Here is a 22,360-nt window from a genome sequence, read left to right on the forward strand (position 1 = left end):
CATTGGCCTCCGCCAAGGCTGCCCTTTGTCACCGATTCTGTTCATAATTTTCATGGACAGAATTTCTAGGCGCAGCCAAGGTGTCGAGGGAGTCCAGTTCGGGGGCACTAGGATCTCATCTCTGCTATTTGCAGACGATGTGGTCCTGATGGCCTCATCGGGCTGTGACCTGCAGCGTTTACTGGGACGGTTTGCATCTGAGTGTGAAGCTTCTGGGATGAGACTCAGCACCTCCAAATCCGAGGCCATGGTTCTCAGTCGGAAAAGGGTGGATTGCTCCCTCCGGGTTGGGAATGAGGTCCTGCCCCAGGTGGAGGAGTTCAAGTATCTCGGGGTCTTGTTCACGAGTGAGGGAAGGTTGGAGCGTGAGGTCGATAGGCGGATCGGCGCAGCGTCTGCAGTAATGCGGTCGCTGTACCGGACCGTCGTGGTGAAGAGAGAGCTGAACCGGAAGGCAAAGCTCTCAATTTACCGTTCGATCTATGTTCCCACCCTCACCTATGGTCATGAGCTTTGGGTCATGACCGAAAGAACGAGATCGCGGATACAAGCGGCTGAAATGAGTTTTCTTCGTAGGGTAGCGGGACTCACCCTAAGAGACAGGGTGAGGATCTCGGTTATCCGGGAGGAGCTCAGAGTAGAGCCGCTGCTCCTTCACATCGAGAGGAGCCAGCTGAGGCGGCTCGGGCATCTAGTCCGGATGCCTCCCGGACGCCTCCCTGGTGAGGTGTTTCGGGCATGCCCAGCCGGGAGAAGGCCCCGGGGAAGACCTAGGACACGCTGGAGGGATTATGTCTCACAGCTGGCCTGGGAATGCCTTGGTGTCCTCTCGGTGGAGCTGGAGGAGGTGGTCGGGGACCGGGAAGTCTGGGCTTCCCTACTGAGACTGCTGCCCCCGCGACCCGAACCCGGATAAGCGGAGGAAAATGGAATGGAATATTGACCAAGGGATACAAAATGGGTGCTCGCTGGCCGCGTTAGACAGGTGACCGCTATACACAGGGTCTATAACACGTAAATTTCCCGCGGGGGATTTGTCACTGGCCGCTATAGGCAGGTGGCCGTTCTACACAGGTGGCCGCTAAGACAGGTTTGACTGTATATCAGGGGTGCACACAGTTTTCCAGCATGCAAGCAAGAAGTCAAAATGATGCACCTCTACTAGTTGAAAAATTGCTAGAATTTGCATTTTGCACATTTGGATCTTAATGAGGTTTTAAGTAGAACCAAAATATGCAAAAACAAGAAGGGGGAGTGAGACAAAAACATTTGGAACTTATAATTTAAACAGAAAAAAAAATGAAATAGGTTGTTTATCAGTTGATCAAAAGTTTAAGACCACAGGCTATTCAGGCCAAAATCTTCTCAAAATCGTCAAACGGATGCAGATGTTGCAGCGGGCATCCCTCATGACTGAGGGCCCTCGTCTGTGTGGTAACAGCTGGGTTCTTCAACAGGACAACGCTGCAGTTCACAATGCTGGCTTGACCAAGGACTTCTTCAGGGAGAACAACATCACTCTTTTGGACCATCCTGCATGTTCCCCTCATTTAAAGCCCATAGAGAACATTTGGGGATGGATGGCAAGGGAAGTTTATAAAAATGGCCATCAGTTCCAGACAGTTGATGCCCTTGGTGAAGCCATCTTCACCACTTGGAGCAATGTTCCCACTAGCCTCCTGGAAACACTCGCATCAAGCACCCATTTTTGAAGTGAGGAACAAGAATGGTGGAGCTTCTCATTACTGAGTCCTACTGAGAACATTTTGAACAGTTCTGGTTTGGAAAGTTTTTGTAATTTTTTGAGCGATCGTCTTAAACTTTTGATCAGCTGATAAACAGCTTATTTCAGTTTAATTGTTGTTTTCAATAAATTACTTTTTCAAAATGCTTTTTGTCTCACCCCCCCTTCTTGTTTTTGCATATTGTAGCTCTACTTAAAACCTCATTAAGATCCAAATGTGCAAAATGCAAATTCTAGCAATTTTTCAACTGGTCTTAAGATTTTGATCAGGAGTGTATATAACGTATAACCCGTAAACTTTCTCATAATATTGTAAATATTCATGATTAGTATTTCACATTCAAATTTACATTTTCAAAGTTCATAGGTAATCAAAGTACTCATCATAATTATATTCAATATGGCAATAAAGATAACTACACATAATGCCACAATAGTTGTGTACATAACTTGATTACCAGTAATGTGGCAGTCAAAATAGCTTCATAGCGTTCATTGGGACATACGTAGCTTTATTCAAGATTCAAGATTGAAGAGTTTTATTGTCATATGCACAGTAAAACAGGCAGTTATACCATGCAATGAAATTCTTATTCTGTTCATTCTCCCAAGAAAAGAAAGAAAACACAAGAAAAAGAATAAGAACATAAGAAACATAAACATATATACCAATAAATTAAGCAACAACAACAGAAGAGACATTAATACAGATAAATAATACAGATAAATAAATAAATAAATAAAGTGCTATGAGTGTGTGCGTGTGTTGCGTGCGGCGCGTGTGAGTGCTTCGTTGAGAAGCCTGATGGCCTGTGGGTAAAAGCTGTTTGCCAGTTTTGTGGTCCTGGACTTCAAACTCCTGTAGTGTCTGCCTGACGGTAGGAGTGTGAATAATGAGTGTTGTGGATGTGTGCTGTCCTTGATGAGGTTGTGTGTTCTTCGTAGGACTCTAGATTTATAAATGTCTTGCAGTGAGGGGAGGGCTGCCCCAACAATGTTCTGTGAGGTCTTGATCACCCGCTGGAGTGCCTTCCTATCACGTGTTGTACAGTTACCGTACCAAACAGTGATGGAGGCGGTAAGGACACTTTCCATAGTGCATCTGTAGAAGCAACTCAGGATTGTGGTGGACATGCCAAATTTCCTCAGTCTTCTCAGGAAGTACAGTCTCCTTTGGGACTTCTTCTGAATTTGTTGGGTGTTGTGAGACCAGGTGAGGTCCTCGCTGATGTGTGTGCCAAGGAACTTGAAGGTTTTCACCCTCTCCACCTGAGTCTCATCAATAAACAGGGGTCTATGCGGCTCCTTTTCCCTTGTTCTTGGGTCGATGATCATCTCTTTAGTCTTATCTGTATTGAGAAGGAGATTGTTATCACGACACCAAGCTATGAGGTCCGCCATTTCTCTTCTGTATGATGTTTCAACACCACCAGTGATCAGTCCGATGACTGTAGTGTCACACGCAAATTTAATGATGCTGGTGTTGTTCTGGGAGTACCTCTACATTGCACTTTAAAATAATAATTTTTCAAAATATCTTGCTGCTGTTAACAATGCACTCATCAGAAAAGTGAATCATACAAAGACATACGAAAACCAAAGCTGATGATGATTTTTCCTCTACTTCCGGCTTCTCTCCGTCAAAGGTCACAGCAAGTCAATCACATGAATGGTTTGGCTTAGTTTTTAAACCGGATGCCCCTCCTGATGCTACATACTGTGGATATAGAATTATAAAAATAAAGAAATTTACTTATTTTTTGAAACCTTTTCTCTTATCTCATTTTGATGTCCATTTTATGTCTCTTGCCATATTTTGTAATATTATTTTAATATTGTTTCATGACTACATACTGTAAACCTCAACGAAAGTCTGATGTTCATTTTTAATTTTTTCAAATCGCTCCCTAATACAAACCACTCTTTGCGTACCTATGGTATTGTGCTTTTTTTGTATTCATTTTTCACATGCATGTTACAGAAAATATATTTTTTTTAATTAAATAAAAAGAATTAAATAACAAAAGTAAGTAAGTAATATGTTTTCGTAATAAGATTTATCAGGTCAAAAACTTGCGTGTCATTGGGTGTCATTTTTTCATCAATGAAGATGCAATTTTATTCTTTTTTATTTTTTTATTTGCAAACGTTGAGTGTGTATTTACAACAGTGCAATTTCATTCTTGGTATTAAACATATAATATGATTTTTTTAAATTATAATTTATTTTATATGATAATAATTTTATTTTTTATCATTAATAAAAAAGAATAATGCTTTTAATTCTTAGGCGCATCGTTACTTCCTGTGCCCTTCCTATAAGGAGTCACAAGGTTCATGTGTAAAAGGCCTTTGACATTCTGATGGAAGCTGTGTTTTATGTACATTCTAAAAATAGAGTTTGTACCCAGGACCAATAAAAAATTAGTGTCGGGCCGCAAATGGCTTGCGGGTCGAACTGGACGCCACTGTCTTACGTAGTGAATACGTGAATACGTGTGTGTGTGAAAGTCTTTCACGTGTTTGTGATGAAGAGAACATCTTCAGGGAATTTCCTCACATGGCACAGATGAGCTAATTACCATGTGATAGGTGAAGGTCAGGCTGACATCATGTTTTTGGCCATGAGTCAAACATCTACTTTTATTATTACAGCACTCCATGTGTGTGATGGAAAGGAGGAAAAAAATACAATGATGACCTTTTAAAAGGTCCAAAGCAGACTTTTTGGGCTCGTTATGATCAGAGAGCGAGTGAGCAAGCGAGCAAGCGGCAGCATCGCCGTAGTTTTCAGAACCGAGGTTTCATCTTCATGCAGGAGGAACATTTGAAGAACACAGAAACGGCTTTTATGTGGTGTTGTACGGTGCGCTGCAAAACGCTCATCCACATGTCATGCTTAAAGATCTTGATTATTTCAGCTTTTTTCTTTGTGTTTTTCGGACTTTTTCTTGTGCATGTTATCATGTGAGATGCATTGAGGGAAGCTCAAGTGTTTCTTCTGCATTCAGTGTCCACACAAAGGTGGCCGTGTTTTGTTGACGGACCTTTCCTAAGGCTCCACTCCACCCATTTTTCCATCAGGACAAAAAGTGGGTAACACTAAGTTGAGGAAGCAAGTTGCGTGTGAAGCTGAAGTGAAATGTAAAACGAATGTTAAAATATTCTCGAAATGTGTTGGAATCTTTTCCCAGTTCAGGATCAAACCAGCAACCACCTGGTTGGGAGACGCGCTGTACGACCTGAGCCATGCCATTGTGCTCAGAATGAGCAGAATGTTACAATTAATGCTAAATGTAAAGGAATATCCACCAATAGGGGACGACGTTGAAATTGTCCATTCATTTTCAATGGGAAAAGTGTCATAGAAAATATTGAATTATGGAAAATCTGGGATTTTTTAGAAAAGCCCCAAAAGCCTACATGTCCTGACTAAGTAGAGGATGTGATGTTGGAACGGTTGAAGCGGTTGACAAATGTGGGAGGAGTTTGCAGGTAAAAAAATGGCGGAATGTTGAAATGTATCAACATGTTGAACGATGACAAGAGGACAGAGGATTGAACCAGCAGTCACTGGGTTGGGAAACTACTACTCTACCCAGTGAGTCATGCCCCCCTTTAGAATGGAATGGACAAATCAAAGGGTACCCAACATTGGTGAATCATCACCTGACAATTTCTATCAAATGTATTATTATAAATTTCCACTTATTCCACAGGATGACATAGCTGAATGATACAATTAGGTGTTTCCCAATGTCAGAACAAAGGCTCCGCTGCCCACAGACCTCCATCACTATTTTTTTTTTCCCATTTGGGAAAACTGTCATAGTCGGTCGTCGGCGTTCATACCCTCGCCTTGTTCATTCTGTTTCAAACTGAAATATTCCCACACTGGGGCTGTGGCTTTCGCCTGCGAAACCATCGCTTCTGTGCCTGCATTTATGTTAGCGTATGCTGGCTCCTGAGGCTAACTTGCTGCTAGCACTCTGTATCCACTCACTAGTAGCCTCACCGCCACAAAGAGGCTAAATGAGAGAAGGGTTCACTCTCTCCATTCATTCCACTATAGAACCAATGTGCACAGACAAATGCAGAGTGAATCCTCTTGTCATCCAGCCGGTGTGATTTAGAGAGACGAGGAAATGAAACACGCATGCATGCACATGTCAATTTATCGATTACGGCATAATTATCGACTTCGTTTTTTGGAGTTTAGCGTTATCATGACAGGTCTAATACACCGTATTTGCTCTGCCCAATCTTGCTGTTTCTCATTTTTATGACATATGTTGAAATACAGTGTTCCCTTGCTCTACCGCGGTTCATTTTTTGCGGATTCGCTGTTTTGGGGATTTTTTTGTGCTTCTTTTTATTTTTATTTTTTTGCTTTTGCTGAGCCTGGCCCTTTAACAAAAATTGCATTGTGGGAAGTTGAGTGTCTCTCTCTCTTCCCTCTCTGGTCTGTCTGCACCGGCCATTGTTTTCTATGTCCTGATTGGTTGTAATCAGTCTACTTGGTGCTTTCCTGTGTCATTGCTAGCTTGCTAGCTTGCAAATGAATCTTCGGTTCCAAGGAAGAGGACTGCAGGAATATGATTTCCCAAGGATACAAAAACGCTACAGCACAGCGGAACAGCACCAGGACAAAAAGTCACTGTCGCAGTAAAATAGGCGTGAGTGACTTAATAATTTCATAATATCCCAGAAAGTGTTAAAACAAAAGAGAAATATGACAATGTTATTGCCTGTCTGAGAAAAGTGTATCAAGTGTGAGGTGAGGGGTTTTACAGCCTTAAAACTTATATAATCATTGTAAAAAAAAAATAATAATAATAAGTTCGCTACTTCGCGGATTTCACTTATTGCAGGCTATTTTGGGAACCTATCCCTCACGAACGTTGTATAATATAGTTTAATGAGTAAGTACTATAGAGCCTAACCACTCCTTGCAGACCTATGGTATTGTGCTTTTTTATTTTTTCAAAAATTGTTCCTTAAAACTTGTTTATTTTTCATATGCATTTTACAGAATATATTTTTACAGTGTGTTTTTTAAAGAGGTTTTAAAAAAAAAAAAAAAAAAGCATAGGCATATTTGTTTCACCCCCTCTCTGTCTTCCTACGTGAAGTCATGAGGTTCAGGTCTAAATGGCCTTGCAGGGACGGGGGTCAGGCGTTTGGCCTCGAAGGCGTCTGAGGGGGCCTTCGGAGACGAGTTTTAGATCTGGAAGATTACGCGTGGACTCAGCAAGCATTGCTCTCTCTTGAGGATTTTTTTGTCCATAGCCTGTCAGGTCAGTCTAACAAGCTGCTAAGCTTCCCACCGTTCTGTTGTGACTGGGTTATGAAACAATCCATTAAAGTCAGTGTTTTATTGTTTTGTGGATTAACATCTTTTTACACCTGTATGATAGTTTAGAATGTTAAAAAGGGAGCTTCGTTATTCATCATCATATCATTACACCTTGATTTTTCTGGCATTCGATTTCAAGAGTCTTTGAGTGTTTTTACATTTCACTATTAACAAGGGTTAACTTCTTTTTACACTTGTATGGCAGTCGAGACTACATTAACTATATACAGTATTATTTCTGTTTTGATATTATTACAAGGAAAGAAGAATTGGTTTTGAGGCAGTGGTGTCCAAAGTCTGGCCAGCAGCTCATTTTTTGTTGGGTTTTAGTAATCTTTTAAATATAATTTTAAATAAAATTGCAAGTTTAAAAACGTTTAAAAAAAAAAAACTTAGCAGGACATCTACAGTACAGTTTTTGTTTTTATTTTTGTTGTCTTTGGTCACATATTTAAATGTATTTATATTTAAATGAATGATAAGAATGATGAGACAAAAGTTGTTTGCTATGTACAAAATAAAGGACTGGCCCCGATTTCCATAATAATTTAAATAAAATTGCTAATCAAACAACTTTTTAAAACACAGCAGTCTGTCATCTACGGTACAATTTTTATTGTCTTTAACTATTTAAAAAATCACATTAGCCCAGAATTCATTGTTATATTGTTTTATTTTTATATTATTATTCTAGAATAGCAACAAAGCATTGGCCTCAACTTGGATAGTCAAAAATAATTAAAATAAAATTGCAAATTAAATTTAAATTAAGCAACTTTAAAGAAATATATAATATAATGTAAACTATGTTTGCGTGCAGTCAGTATTCGGGTTAAGGTCAATATTCTGTTTTTGGAAACATTCGGAATAACCTGTTTATGTGCGTGACATGAAAAAAAGAAAAACCCTGCACGGACAATGTTAGTATGTTCGTACAAACCCTGCTTCGCGTAACTTCTTGCTCACCTTCTAATAGATTTTGCTATTGTGGTACTTTCTACCGTCAATAAAAGACATGATGTTCCTGTCTTTCACCACACTAACGAGGTGGCTTGTTTCCCCCTCGCTCCAAAAGTGGGGGTTTTGTGTCATGTTTACAAGTAGTTCCTGCCAAAGACACAAGATTCCTTTTGAATCGAACATGCGCAGAACACAAATTAATGTTCCTTTTGATCAGGATATCCCGATGGGCGTATAAATGACCCGATTTTTGGATTAGAAAAGTAACCTAGGGGTAATATTAGAGTTTTAAAAAATATATAAAATAAGAATATGAGTGTGGCTCACTCTGTGTTTTTTTTGGTGTGTGTTTTTTTTGGTGTGTTGGGGTTGTTTTTTTGTTGTTGTTGTTATTGTTTTTGCTTTTTTGTTTTTTTCTCTATATTTTTATTTTTCTTACTCTCTGTCTAAACTTTCAGCAAACATTGTGTACATTTGTTTTTTACTTTGTTAAAATCTAATAAAAATATTTATGATTAAAAAAAATGGAATATTAGCATATTTCGTTTTTTCAAAAGGGTTATTGTTGTTTACATGGCCGTGCACAACCGGGTTATTGCTAATATTCTGGTTATGATCGGGTTATTTGACTGCATGTAAACGTACTCAACTATTTAAAAAAAATCACATGAGCTAGGATTTTTTTTTTTGTTGTTGTACTGTACATTAGAAAATGAATCCAAAATGTAATCTATCATCTATTACAACTACAACCCCCCCCCCCCCCAAAAAAAAAGGTCAATGAAAAGCATTTATTGGCTCATGAAGTTATATTTGTAGATAATCATAAAGTGTATTCATGAATAAAATGTTTACACAGAGGCCGCACGGTGGTCTAGTAGTTAGCATGTTGGCCACACAGTCACAGTCTGGATATCGGGAAGACTTGGGTTCGAATCTCCATTGGGCATTTCTGTGCGGCGTTTGCATGTTCTCCTCGTGCGTGCGTTAGTTTTCTCCGGGTGCTATGTTTTTTTCCCACATTCCAAAAACATGCATGTTAGGTTAATTGGAGACTCTAAATTGTCCATAGGTATGAATGTGAGTGTGAATGGTTGTTTGTCTATATGTGCCCTGCGATTGGCTGGCCACCAGTCCAGGTTGTACCCCGCCTGTCGCTCGAAGTCAGCTGGGATAGGCTCCAGCAAACCCCCGCGACCCTAATGAGGAGCAGTGGTGTAGAAAATGGATGGATGAATGTTTACATAGAAAAAAATTAAGGTATTGGCCTACATTTTTCTTCATTAGCATATCTTAACCTACATTGCAAACTGAATGGGTAGTTCTTCCCCTTTTCCCTTCCACCCTCTCTCTCCCTCATCAGGCCCGGCCCCCTTCCCCCTCAACCCCTCACTGGGTGCTGGAGTGAGTAATGCGGTCACATGACCTCTCGGCGGCGTGTCTGTCATCTAGCTCAGTCGGCCGTGCATTAATGAGGGCATCACATCACTTGTTGTCTATAAATACCACCCCCCACCCCCTCCACACCACTCCCTTCATCTTCTCTCGCACCCATCACCCCCCCACCACTGGGTCTTCAAAAGGATTCAACTTGTGCGGCTGTTTTGATTTTTTTGTGTGCATGTACGTGCCTGTGCTGTCTTTACGTAAGTGTGTGTGTGTATGTGTGTGTGTGTGTGTGTGTGTGTGTGTGTGTGTGTGTGTGTGTGTGTGTGTGTGTGTGTGGAGTTTAACAAGGGCCAGCAAGCATTCTCAATAGTGGCCTGTCAAGACAAAGCTGGGGTCCACTCGGCCCCCCTCCGTCCTCATCTCGCAGCTTTTGAAGGTCCCGCTTCTCACCACGTCGCCACTCAGTGGGTGGCGCAGGGAGAAATGGTGGCGCTTTAAACCAGCAAATGTGATGGCTTTGTGCTCCAAAGTTGTGTTTTAATGGCAGAAACTGGAGCATTTGGAGGCGTTGGTGCACTCCTGTTGGCTGCTCAATTGAGTGGTGAGTGTCAGCGCTTGAGTTTGTTTGATTTCCAGAGCATTCTTTGCAAAAAGAGTGACAACCTGCTTTTGTTTGAGCCAATTAGAGTGAGACGGCCTTGGTCTTGAAAAGTGAAGCCGGGCCAGAATTGAGTCTGTTGGCGGAAGCGGAGAGTGTTGGCCCGAGTTGCCTGGCAGCCTGACACACTAGTTGTGGAAGTGTGTGTGTGTGTGTGTGTGTGTGTGTGTGTGTGTGTATATTGGTATTGTGACACTGTTGTACAAATCACTGGATACTTTCAGGATTTTTTTTGTCTATGACGTGTCATCATTAAAAGTTAGTTTTAAAGGTCCTGTATTAGCAAAATTATTTTTTAAATGAATTTCTAACAGTAATATGTGTCCCTAGAGTGTGTTTATGAGCACCAAATGAGATACAAAACAGCATTTATCATTTATCAATGTGTGTATCTAGAAGGTCGTAAACAGGTTTTCCATGCTCTATCTACAAAAATATTCCATTTATAAATAAGGAATCCTACTTTGCGGAAAATCACTTAACACATTTGGGCCTGGAACCGATTAACCACCATAAACGAGGGATTGCTGTAACGTGAAAGCTGACAGGTGGTCTTCGTGTTAAGATGTTTTGTGGTTACAAACACACCCCATATATGATTGATACTGAGGAAAGTGAAAAGTAAAGTGAAATTAGACTTGGTCAAATGTTCAGAAAGTGGAGAAATCAACATTGGTTGCATGAACGGTCAAGGGCCGTGACCATCATGAAAGATAAAGATGGTATCTTTGAACATGTGGAAGGATCGGCTCCTATGAAATGGACAGCGATAACTGAGCAGTGTTGTGCTCTCATTATTGAGACACCCTCCTTCCTATAGGCCTCGCTCTCCCTCCCTTGCAACGCCCCTTCCAGTGTGCAAGACAACCACAGTGAAAAGAGTAACAAGTTGATGAAGTTGATTGTTTCTATTTCTGTTATTTCTTATTGGGAAAGGTTCAAATCAGAGAAGGGAAAGGTTTTGAAACCTACACTTTGAGACAATGTTTCCAATGTTTTCAGGGTCTTGAGGAAATGACGACTGATGTTCCCTTATCTACTTTTTGACATTATTCACAAGTCGTAACACCTCTCAGAAAGAAGAGAATCCAAATATCTAAAACCGCAAGAAGTTGACGAGGCTCACGGCCTCACTGTCTCGTGCCCTTTCTCTTCTTTTGTCTCCACATCCTTTCATCGTGGTGAAAAGAGGAGATGTCCAAGATGGAGAAATTTATGCATGAACTGGCTGCAAAGTAAAGTCTCTAGCCACTCTTCATTGTGTCTCACCTTGAGGTCAGTTGGGAGAGCAATAGCACAGAATGCCTTATTGAGAATCTACAGCGGTGGTCTAGACAAGTGACTCCAGATGGTTTTACATTTTTTCCCTCATCTTTCTGTCGTAAGCGTGTATTGTCGCAAACCATTTCTTGGCTGCAGGGCGCCAGAGATGAGAGTTTTCCAAACTGAACTCAGAAACCCAAAGAGTCATGAGAAGAGACGGTCGCGACATGAAAGGTGAAGCCTCGTTCACCAAATGAAAGAGCGGGGGCTTTTTAAATCAGTTGGCTGCCTTCTCATTCCTGCAGTGATGTATGTCTTGGGTTCACAAATGAGGTGCTCCCTGCAACAATTTCCTGCCAATTACAGGGCGCTCGCATCCAAAGCAGCCAGCCCACGAGCTCTGAGCAGATGCCACTGTCCCCGCTGTCCAGGGGTTAGTGGCACAGCTTCATTCAGCATTCACAGCGAGAGGGGTTTGCACGTGTTTTTTTAAACGTGTAGGCGGTGGTCGTCGTTGAGTCACGTGAGTCTTGTAGAAACTCTTAATTTGAAACACATGCTTGTCACAGCTGGACAGGCTCCTCTCACAAGGCCTTCAAATTTCTCACCGTGTTCCCGAGTGAACGCTAATTTGACAGTCCTTCGAGGAAAAGTCAACTCTGTGTGTACGTTTACCAAAGATGTCTTTCAGCTTTGCATATTTTTTCTTAAATGCAAATTGGAATTGACAGGCCACCCCCAAGTTTGCTCGTACATTTGTTGCTAATAAGACTGTGTAGGGCTCAATCATAAGTTCCCCGTAGGCCAATGAGCTGCCACACGGACTGGCATGCCGCTGGACGTCAAAAGCCGAACAGAAAGTCAGGGGAAAAAAAAAATATGTGTGCATATTAACATTGCAATCAAATCAGTTCTTTCTTTTATAGATGGAAAAATGGAAATGCACCATCTTGTGTCCTTCTGCTCCTGTTGCTGCCTGCAGATGACAGACTCCTCTAGAGGCGTTGATTAATTTGGTTTATTCATTTGATCCCCCTTCTGACATACACAGCGCTATCTAGTGACACACTGTTGCCACTTAGATATGCCAGAATGATCAAATGTGCTGCAATCAGGTTGCTTGGATTCATGTGAGATCCCACTTCTGACACCATATACAGTCCCATGCAACTGTTCAATTAAAATTGAGTAAGGTCCGTTTATACCCCTTTTTTTCCACAGCGAAGGTACAAACCTTATTTTGCCTTAAATTGCTTCAGCTGACTAGTTCATATGAATATCAAATGTAATGAAACCTTGCACGTCACCCTACAATCAGTGCTTCTCAAGTAGTGGGATGGGCCTCCCCTGGGGGGTGCGGTGGAATGTTCAGGGGGGCGTGAGAGGCAGGGAGGACCTGCCTCATAGTGCAGACCTACCAACATATATGAATTTGTCGTACTCACGCATGCAATTTGAATATGCCTCTATCCTTCACTGCTCTCCATTTTTTTTTCATTTGGCTGGTTTCAGTTTCGAGTTCTGTCTGTACAGTACAGATAAATACATATCATCAGGTTATCAATTGTATTTCAAATCGGGGGGGTGCGAAAATATTTCTGTCCCTCAGTGGGGGCATGACAGAAAATAATTGAGAACCACTGTCCTACAACACGCTTATTTTCGCACCTAAATTGCATTTAAAAGAAAATAGGACCAAATTTCACATAAATAATAAAAAGTTTGACTGTACAAACAATGAATGAACACAGGAGGCTTATTTTAATAAAACTACATCCGGTTCCTTCAACATATGTCGGGATGGTTTTTTAATCGCACAAGAGAAACCTAGGGTTTGGGGGGGCTGGTCGGGTGAGGGGCCCACCGTGCGGCAGCTGTCCCCCAATTTTAATTGCATCGTTAACTATCATCCACATACACCCCTATCATATACGTGCACACAGATACACCTCAGTTTTTTAAAAATATTTTTAATTGCATAATAGACACAATCACAATCTGCGTCTTTGCCTCCCCCGGTCTGTTTCGCGGGCTTGTCGGGGGTGGGGCTCCGGTGCGCGGGTGGTGCGCCGTCTGCTCTGGTGGCATGTGGGTGGTCTGGCTCCTGGGGGCAGGTGGGGTCCGGCGGCTGGTCTGCTGCTGGTCTTGCCTTTTCGGCTCTGGTGCTTGGACTCCCTGCGGCTTGGGGTGCGGCGCTCCCACTCCCTCTCCGGGATTTGCTGCCCCGCGGGTGTGGGCTGGCGCTGTGTGGTGGTTCGCCCGGCTGCTCGCCCGTTTACCCGCCCGCTTGCTCATTTGCCTGCTTTCATCCTCGCCGGCTCCACTGTCTGCCTTGGGTGGGCAGACAGACCTGTGGGCCTGGTGGCTTTCTGGGGGGGGGGGGCCTCTCCCTTCATTCATTCTCAGTGACAGTTACACGCTCACACATTCTTGCACCTTTATATATATGAAGATTTCCCCACATACAAAGATACCTGTACACACATACGTACATATGCACACTCACAGTACATACGTACTTCCCCACATTACTCACTGAGTTAACCAGGGTGTTATTATGTTGTTGGTTTTATTACAGTGGCGGTGATATCAGCAGTATGACTATAGTTTTTATAATGATATGCATTACCGTTATTGTCATTGTGATCACTATCATAGATAATCATTTCATGACTGCTATTATGTGTGACTGTTTCAATGCAGTATTGTCATTGTGATCACTATCATAGTTCATCATTTCATTACTACTATTATGTGTGACTGTTTCAATGCAGTATTGTCATTGTGATCACTATCATAGTTCATCATTTCATGACTACTATTATGTGTGACTGTTTCAATGCAGTATTGTCATTGTGGTTATTGATATTATTCCGTTCTTTCTGTCAGGGTCTTTACAGTCGTCACAGACATTTGCTGATGTAGTTTTGTATGTTTGTGTTGTTCTGTTATTGTTGTCACAATTGTTGCTGCTGCTGTTGCTGCTGCCGCATTGTTTGCACATAGGTTTCAATGCATGCTTTTATGGATTTTACATTCGTCAAGTTTGACAGCAGCACTATGTTTTTTTGGTGAATATATTGCTGTTATATGGTTGTTGGCCACTACAGGTAAAATGATGTTAAATGTTCAATTCTCCATTTCATATGTCATGAAGAATGTCATATGCGATGAAGAGGCGGCTATGCCGCGGCCTGAAGTATGGAAATGTTTTTTGTGTTGTTGAGTCAGTGCCTTGCAGCTGTTAACACCTGTCTGTCATTGTGTGCTGACCCTGCCCTCCATCATTTCCATTAAGTGTGGAAAAGAAATGTGAGTCAAAGATTTTGTGTTGCAGGTGTTTGCTTTCCGGAACGACTGCGGATTTATATGAAAGCAAATTAGACACAGCCCTGGAGATGACTTTGAATTATAGCCTCCCTCTGGCTCGTTTTTTTTTTCCCACTGCAATCACGGAAATGTTGTGGTTTTGTTCTGTGCAAAGCCAGGTCTTGATTGTCTTCACTTCACCGCTGCTATGATGACGATAGCTGCAGTCCATTTGTGATCTGGAAAAAGCCATGGATGTAAAAGCTTGTTGTTGAGCAAGAACAGAAGTTTCTCATCTTATCTTAGATTTTCTTATCAAGGTGCTGCCTGTGTGCAGACAGACGCCGTCTCGTCCCACATTCTTTCAGCGAACCCAACCCCCTGATATCTTACTTAGAAAGAATGGAGTTTGGTTATGCTCTTAAGAGAGCACTGGTATCACTTCTTGCCAAAGGGAGGCGAGCAGCTTTGATACCAGGCATGTTATGAATTGGTTCCAAAGATTGGACGGAAACTGAAACTTAGAAAAACTGAGGCAATTTTTCCTATCTGACAGGGATGTCCAAAGTGCGGCGGGGGCCATTCGGAGCCCTGCGGCTGTTTTTTTGTTGGCCTGCCACACATTCTAAAAATATAATTTAACAAGAAAACAAACAGCAAAAAAACAAAAAAAATCAGCTGTAATTTGTGAAGAATTAAGTCAAAGTATTAAGAGAAAAAAGTTGTTTTCTTACTATCAAAAGTTGTAATTTTATCAGAGTAACGGTGTAATATTGTGAGGAAAACGCATGTCATGTTTAGTAGCATAAAGTTGAAAAATGACATTTTTTAAAGTCGTAATATTATGAGAAACAACCGAAACAACAAATAAGTTGTAATTTGTGGGACATTAGGTTGCGTAAAAGTTACAATGTTGATGACGATAAAGTCAGACTATTATGGGAATACAGTAAAGTCACAAATATGAGAACACCATTTACAAGAAGAAAGTTGAAATAGTTGGAAAAAAACAGCAGACATGTAAAAACCAGCTGTAATTTTATGAGAATAAAGTGAAAATATGAAGTACAGTATGTGGAAGAATAATGTCATTTTAGTAGAATTAGAGTTTAAATATCAAAGAAAAATAATAATCTTATGAGAAACAAAACAAAGGTCCAAAATTTTGGGAAAATTATTATGGGCAAAAAGTGTGAATACTATGGGAATAACATCAAAATATTGTGGTAATAAAGTCATAATAATATGAAAAGAAAATTTACAAAGAGTATTTGAGAAGGAAGTTGAAATCTAAACTGAGGGGAAAAAAGAGCAAAGAGTGAAGTTGATAGTAATAATAGGCATTTTCACCTGTATAAACTGAGATGCAGTTTTTTCTTGAAATATATATAACTTCTTAGCATATCTACGTGTTGGTTAGCAACATATCAAAGTGGCAAAATTGTATCCTTTTTTCTCAGTGCGTGGCCTTCGCTGGAAACAGTAATATAAATCCAATGAATATGTGAATGACACCCAGAAAAATGAACGAAAAAAAAAACATGTAACGAAGGATAATTGTAGCTTTACATGCAGAAAACAATGTGAAATAATGACAAATGAGGAATGGATGGAACTTATTGTTGATGCTTGCTTCCTGAACATCCTGGCCAGATGAAAATCCAAGGCCGAAACACCCACTGATTCAAAGGTACCCTACTGAGGATGTGTCCCAAAATTGACATCCTTCCCATGACTTATGTTCTTATTCTTTCTTGTGTTTTCTTTCTTTTCTTGGGAGAATGAACAGAATAAGAATTTCATTGCATAGTATAACTGCCTGTTTTACTATGCATATGACAATAAAACTCTTGAATCTTGAATCTTGAATGACTGAGATGAAGTTCCCACGCCACTCTCATCTCAACATCCATGCCTCATGTGATTACCATCTATTGGTGCAAAGGACATTTTCCATCAAGTCCTGTGTATTTATGAACAAAGTGTTTCTCACCTTCTTTCTTAAATTGCTGCCACTCGTAACTTTCTGTGGCCCCATGGCATGTTATTTAGAAGCCATACTCGGTATTTTTTTAACTGCACGGACAGTGATGCTTTTTTTGGTTAGTTGATTCCACAGAACTGATACAGTACAGTAGTTTGTTACGCGCAAAACCAAGCCAGTGTATGGAAACCGAGGCAAAATTTTCAACGAAAACTGAGGTGGATGAAAACTGAGGTTTGACTACTCAAAACCGCCTCCATCTGAGTCGACACTCAGTGGAACCATCACTAGGGTATCTATGAAGACCTAATACAACACTTGGATCCAAAATCTGACCTTTACTGAGGTAAAAACCTCAGGTGTGTTATCTACATGATGATAAATGCTTCTCTCTTTGGACAGCTGGTTGAACCAAAGTGGATGCATTCCCCCGAAGGGGAAACACAGAATGAGGGTGTTACTTTTCAAATAAAGTTTGATGTAAAGGGACGATTAAGAAGTCAAAGAGGGACACCTCTAGTCCCCGTGCCAGGTGTGCATGCCTTAAATGCAGAAATGCCAGTGTCTCTTTTTTATTTTTATTTTTTTATGTGATCTGCGCATGTTTGTTATGGTACTTGCAGTATTGCAGACACGGCATGTGTGTCAACAAGGAGCTGTACCTGCAGCCCGTGGATGGGGAATGGGGGCCCTGGGGTGCCTACAGTGCTTGCTCCAGGTCCTGCGGCGGAGGGACAAGGAGCACCACCAGAGAATGCAATAAGCCTGAGTAAGAATGACAAAAAGACATGAAAACTATCCATTTGTATGATTTATAGAGTGTCACCTTTTGTCCTGTTGTGTCACCCCAGGCCGAGGAACGGCGGGAAGTTCTGCGTGGGACGCAGGATGAAGTTCCGGTCTTGCAACACTGAGCCATGTCCGCGAGGGCGCAAGGATTTCCGCGAGGAGCAGTGCTCTCAGTTCGACGGCAAGCACTTCAACATCAACGGTCTACCTCCCAACGTCCGCTGGGTCCCCAAATACAGCGGCAGTAAGTCCGCATGCCGTGTCAGGTGTCTTCATAAGAAAAGGAATCCAGTCATGGAACGTCCTTGTTTTGCCGTCTTAGTACTATTGAAGGATCGGTGCAAGCTCTTCTGCCGGGTCGCCGGTGCGACGGCGTATTATCCGCTGAAGGACCGTGTCATCGACGGCACGCCGTGTGGCACCGACACCTACGATATCTGTGTTCAAGGCCTCTGCAGGGTATGTCGGTGCCTTTGTCCTTGATGATGTCTCACCAATCGCATAAGTTGTCTTGACTGTGCTCAAGGTTTCTACATGCCATAGCCATCTTTTCTTTCTCCAGCAAGCGGGCTGCGATCACGTCCTGAACTCGAAGGCTCGGAATGACAAATGTGGCGTGTGCGGCGGCGACAACTCTTCATGCAAAACCCTGGCGGGGACGTTTAATGATGCTCAGTATGGTGAGTCTTGATCCTCACGTTATTCCCATTGCACATGAGATCAGTCTTAACACTCACCTGGATCGGAACATGAAGGGTATAACGCTATTCCAAATTGGATTTTTCCCAACATAACATTTGGTATAAACAAATACAGTACATTGCAGCCTTTGGCTAGCTGGAGTCATGGGTAGCGATGGTGCCAAGGAGAAGCCAGAACTTGAAAAAAGCCTCTTCCATTGTTTTGGGAACGCTTGACCTTCCCGGTGACATATGTAAACCAAGGGTGTCCAAACATACTGAAAAATTAAAGGATGGACGAGCCACTTTGATATTTTACATTTTGTAAAAGAACCCATGTAGATATGCCAAGAAGTTATATACTGTATATTTCAAGAAAAAACAGCCTGCATTTCAGCTTTGTCAAGTAGGTGAAAAGCCAATTATTAGTATGTTTCTTTAAATTACACTTTTTTGTTTGTTTTTACACCTCTGTTGTTTTCCAAACATTTACATTTTCTTTTCCTTGTGATGTTATGACATAATATTTTGTCTTTATTATCCAAATATGCAAACTTTTTCCAACCTAATATTCCAAAATGTTGCTTTGTTTCTTTTTAGAAACTTTAGACTTTAAAATGTAGAAACAAACTTTAGAAAATAGCATTTTTTTTATATCTCAACCTTATGTTTTCATCATCATATTATGACTTTATTCTTGTAAAATGACGAATTTTTTTTCTCGTAATATGACTATGATTAACTTTCAAAGAATTTCAACTTCATTCTTTTTTTTATTTGATTCTCATAATAACTTTAGAGACTAACTTGACAAAGTAACATTTTTCTATCGTTTAGTATTTAAACATGATGCTCCTAAAAAAAATGTTTTCCTCAGAATATTATGACTTCATTTTTGGAAAATGCCAACTTTTTTCCCTGTCAGATGACAGTTTTTTTTCATGTCATATTATGACTTTATTCTCTCAATATCATAAGTTTTCCCAACCTAATTTTCTAACATTTTCACTTCATTCTTAATGGGCCACAAAACAGCAATCATTTATCAATGAATACATTTTTGCAAAGCTGCGTGAGAACGAGATGTTGGAACCGCGATTTAGCGAAGGAGGCCTGTACGTGTTTAAAATGCCCGTATTGCCGTGGACATGACCTGGGGGTACATACCAAACCTTGATTGTTGCATACAGTTACACGCCGACTGAACATGCAATGGTGCCGCATTATACGCCTTCATCGCAATCAAAATGAAACCTCCAAGTCCAAAACTTGGCAGTGAAATGTCATTTGGGAGGACAAATTTTCTTAGTTTTAAGGGTAAAACCATAACCTTCTTGGCTGAGCGTTTGCAGCAGTGATGTCATAGTCTGTTGTTGTTTAAGCACACACAGATCAGCCAAATTTGGGCACTGATCTTGTCTAAAACTGTCAAAGAAAACCTCTCAGCACTTTAGAACGAGTGACTTGATGGGGAGCTTCATCCCGAGCCAAACGCTGATTGCAGCCAGTCTCAGCATCATGAAGTCTGCAGGCAGCTCATTTTCTTCCTCCTCGCAGTTGTTTTGCGTTTGGATTGAACTCCAGCAGGTGCCGACCTCCAAGTCGCCCGGGTTGCTGATGCAGGAATGGGATTGGGAACCCAAGCAGGCAGGAGAACCTTGTGCTGATGGGTCTGGGTTTGTCTTTGTAGGGTCTGCCATTGTCAAAGCTCGCCTCATTGTTTTTTTACATTTAATTAATATTATTTTAGAACTGCAGTGGAACCTGCAGGTGTTTTTGGGACTGGTGCACATGCAAATATTTTCTAGCCTAGGTCACAACTGGGCGGACAGTTTTTTTTGGCCGTGCGATTTGTCGCGTTCCCCAAATCTCTTTTTTCACATTTTTGTTATTCGTTGAGAACATAATTGGTGACCATGAAGGCGTAAGATCACCACGCCCCCAATGCACAACCTTTAAGTCGACGTGCTTACCACATACGAAATCTGAGGCTGCTCGGACGTATGGCTTTCACTTCATTTGTACAGGCAACGCACGTAAGATGTAAGACCAACGTCCGTCAAACTTGCACTAAAGTACCCTTCCTTTTTTTGTTTTAATTTATCAACATAAATGGTCAATAACTGTACTTAATACAGTACAGGTATGTGTAATATACTGGTTGGTTGGTTGTTGGTTGGTTGGTTTAATTTATTTCGAACACGCATATGTCCGAAAAGGAGTAGGAAGAAGCAGCGCTTATTTAATCCTACCCCCTCTTCATAGCACATCAATTGCTAATACATGTGTGTACATACAAACACGTGCATACATATATATATACACCTACATCTGCACCTACACAAGTACGCACATTTTTACATATACAGTATACAGGTACACAAATGATTAAAAAAAAAAAAAGTTTTTATTTATTTTTTTCCCTTTCTCCATTTTTTCCTCCTTCTCCTTTCATTTTCCCTTTCTATTTATCCTGTCCTTTCTCTCCTGTTGATATCCACATCGTCTTTAGTGTTGCACTGCTAGTGACGCTGGGTTTGTATACAAGAGTTCCTTTTATTAATTATGTCAAGGTTATTGCTGTGGAATGTAGTCCTTCTCTGTCTTGTAGGGTGTTTCCTCCATTATGCTTATTATCATAGTAATATAATGTTTTATATGCATCCAGATCGCTGATATCTTGGACAACAAGCACTCTTGCGACTCCTGGACTTCCTTTTAGTTTGATGTAAATTTTCCCGTTAGTGCTCCAAGTGTTTTGAATCTTTCCTTGCTTCCTCAGGTCTCGTGCTTTCCTGGCGATGTCGGAATTGCGTTTTGTGAGATGCTCATTCATGTAGACGTTGGTGCCTCTGAGCTTCTTTCCCTGTTTCAGCAGTGCAGCTTTGAATTCCCTGTTGGTGAACTTAATGATGACAGGTGTGGTGTTGTTTGTGCCATGGAGTGGGACGCAAGTGTCAATACTGTTGACATCGACATCCACCTCCTTCGAGTGTAGGAAGTTAGCAATCTGCTGCTTTATTGAAGGAACATCTCTTGACTTGGGTGTGATTTGGAGCCCTGTGAGGACCACATCATTCATTCGTGCCATCTGATCCATCTCGCCAATGAAGTTTTTAATTTGCTCCTTGATATTCTCCTTTGCTTCTTTCTCTTCCTCAAGGTTGGTGCGAAAGTCAGCATTGTCCTTCAATAGTGCCTTGATGTCATCCTGTAGAATGTTGATATCTTTGCATAATGCTCTATTTTCTTCCCTGGGGTCTTTAGCGTCCTTAAGATCAGTACATGGGGTGGCTTCCATATGGTTTATAGCCTCCTTGAGAACAGTGCGCAAGGCAGTGTTATCTTCCAATAATGCCCTGATATCATCCTGCAGAACCCTAACATCCTTGCAAAATGCTGTATTTTCTTTACGGTTTATCGCTTCCTGAAGAGCAGAGCGCCTCCTAAGAGCAGCACCCAGGTCTGCATTTTCATCTTGCAACTTCTTGACCTCTTTTCTTAGTTTTTTGATATACTTGTTCTGTGCTCTATTTTCTTCCATAATGTTTGTGATTGACTTACTTTGTACTCTATTTTCTGCCATAATGTTTGTGATACCATTCCTTATCACTGCATTTGAAGCTGAATGTTTCTCTGCCATTGAATGCAGTTTCTCAATTGCTTGCATTATTCGTGGTAGAGTGATCTCTCTACCCTCGAGGAACTCCTTGGTAGCCTTCTTAAACTCTAGGTATCCTGGAAAAAGGGCTTCTATTTTTATGTCCGCGTCAGAGCCTGAATCATTTTCCTCTTCGAGTTCAGAGCCAGTATCATTTTCCTTTGTGTTTGACATTGTTGCTAAGCAACCTCTTTGAACTTCAGCAGTTCGCTAACTAGCTAGACTTGCTAGCAGGTATTGAAGGATTCTCTGATCCTTGTGGGTGTCGAAGTCGGAGGAGAAATACTACATGAGACTTTCTGAGCAAGCCATAGATATATTTATTCCTGACAAACAAACCTAATACAACGGAGCTCCGGGCCTAGCGTCTTTCCCTATAGGCCTACACAGAGGTTGGTCTTAATACAGGGTCAGACAGGAAGAGCACAGCTAACTATCCCTGCCCGGTCCTTATACATTTTTAGATGCAAATGTAGGTTGATCCTCAGCCAATGGGAGAAGACAGCGCCCGTCACTGTAGATGTTGGAGAGCCAATCAGATGCCGCTGAAGGTGTGGTGTTGTAGTC

The 22,360-nt window shown here is 41.3% G+C and overlaps 1 protein-coding gene across 4 annotated transcripts in view; it reads left to right on the plus strand.

Moving 5' to 3' along the window:
• Window positions 1–22,360, plus strand: part of LOC129181065 (A disintegrin and metalloproteinase with thrombospondin motifs 20-like) — a 226,672-nt gene that overhangs the window by 92,180 nt on the left and 112,132 nt on the right. For all 4 annotated transcript variants that reach the window (XM_054775726.1, XM_054775728.1, XM_054775727.1 and 1 more), the window contains 4 exons: window positions 17,287–17,432; window positions 17,515–17,696; window positions 17,775–17,911; window positions 18,015–18,132. In XM_054775726.1, coding sequence (XP_054631701.1) covers window positions 17,287–17,432; window positions 17,515–17,696; window positions 17,775–17,911; window positions 18,015–18,132 — 583 coding nt within the window. The remainder of the gene's footprint in view (window positions 1–17,286; window positions 17,433–17,514; window positions 17,697–17,774; window positions 17,912–18,014; window positions 18,133–22,360) is intronic.

Source organism: Dunckerocampus dactyliophorus, chromosome 5, assembly GCF_027744805.1.
Source record: "Dunckerocampus dactyliophorus isolate RoL2022-P2 chromosome 5, RoL_Ddac_1.1, whole genome shotgun sequence".
NCBI lineage: Eukaryota > Metazoa > Chordata > Actinopteri > Syngnathiformes > Syngnathidae > Dunckerocampus > Dunckerocampus dactyliophorus.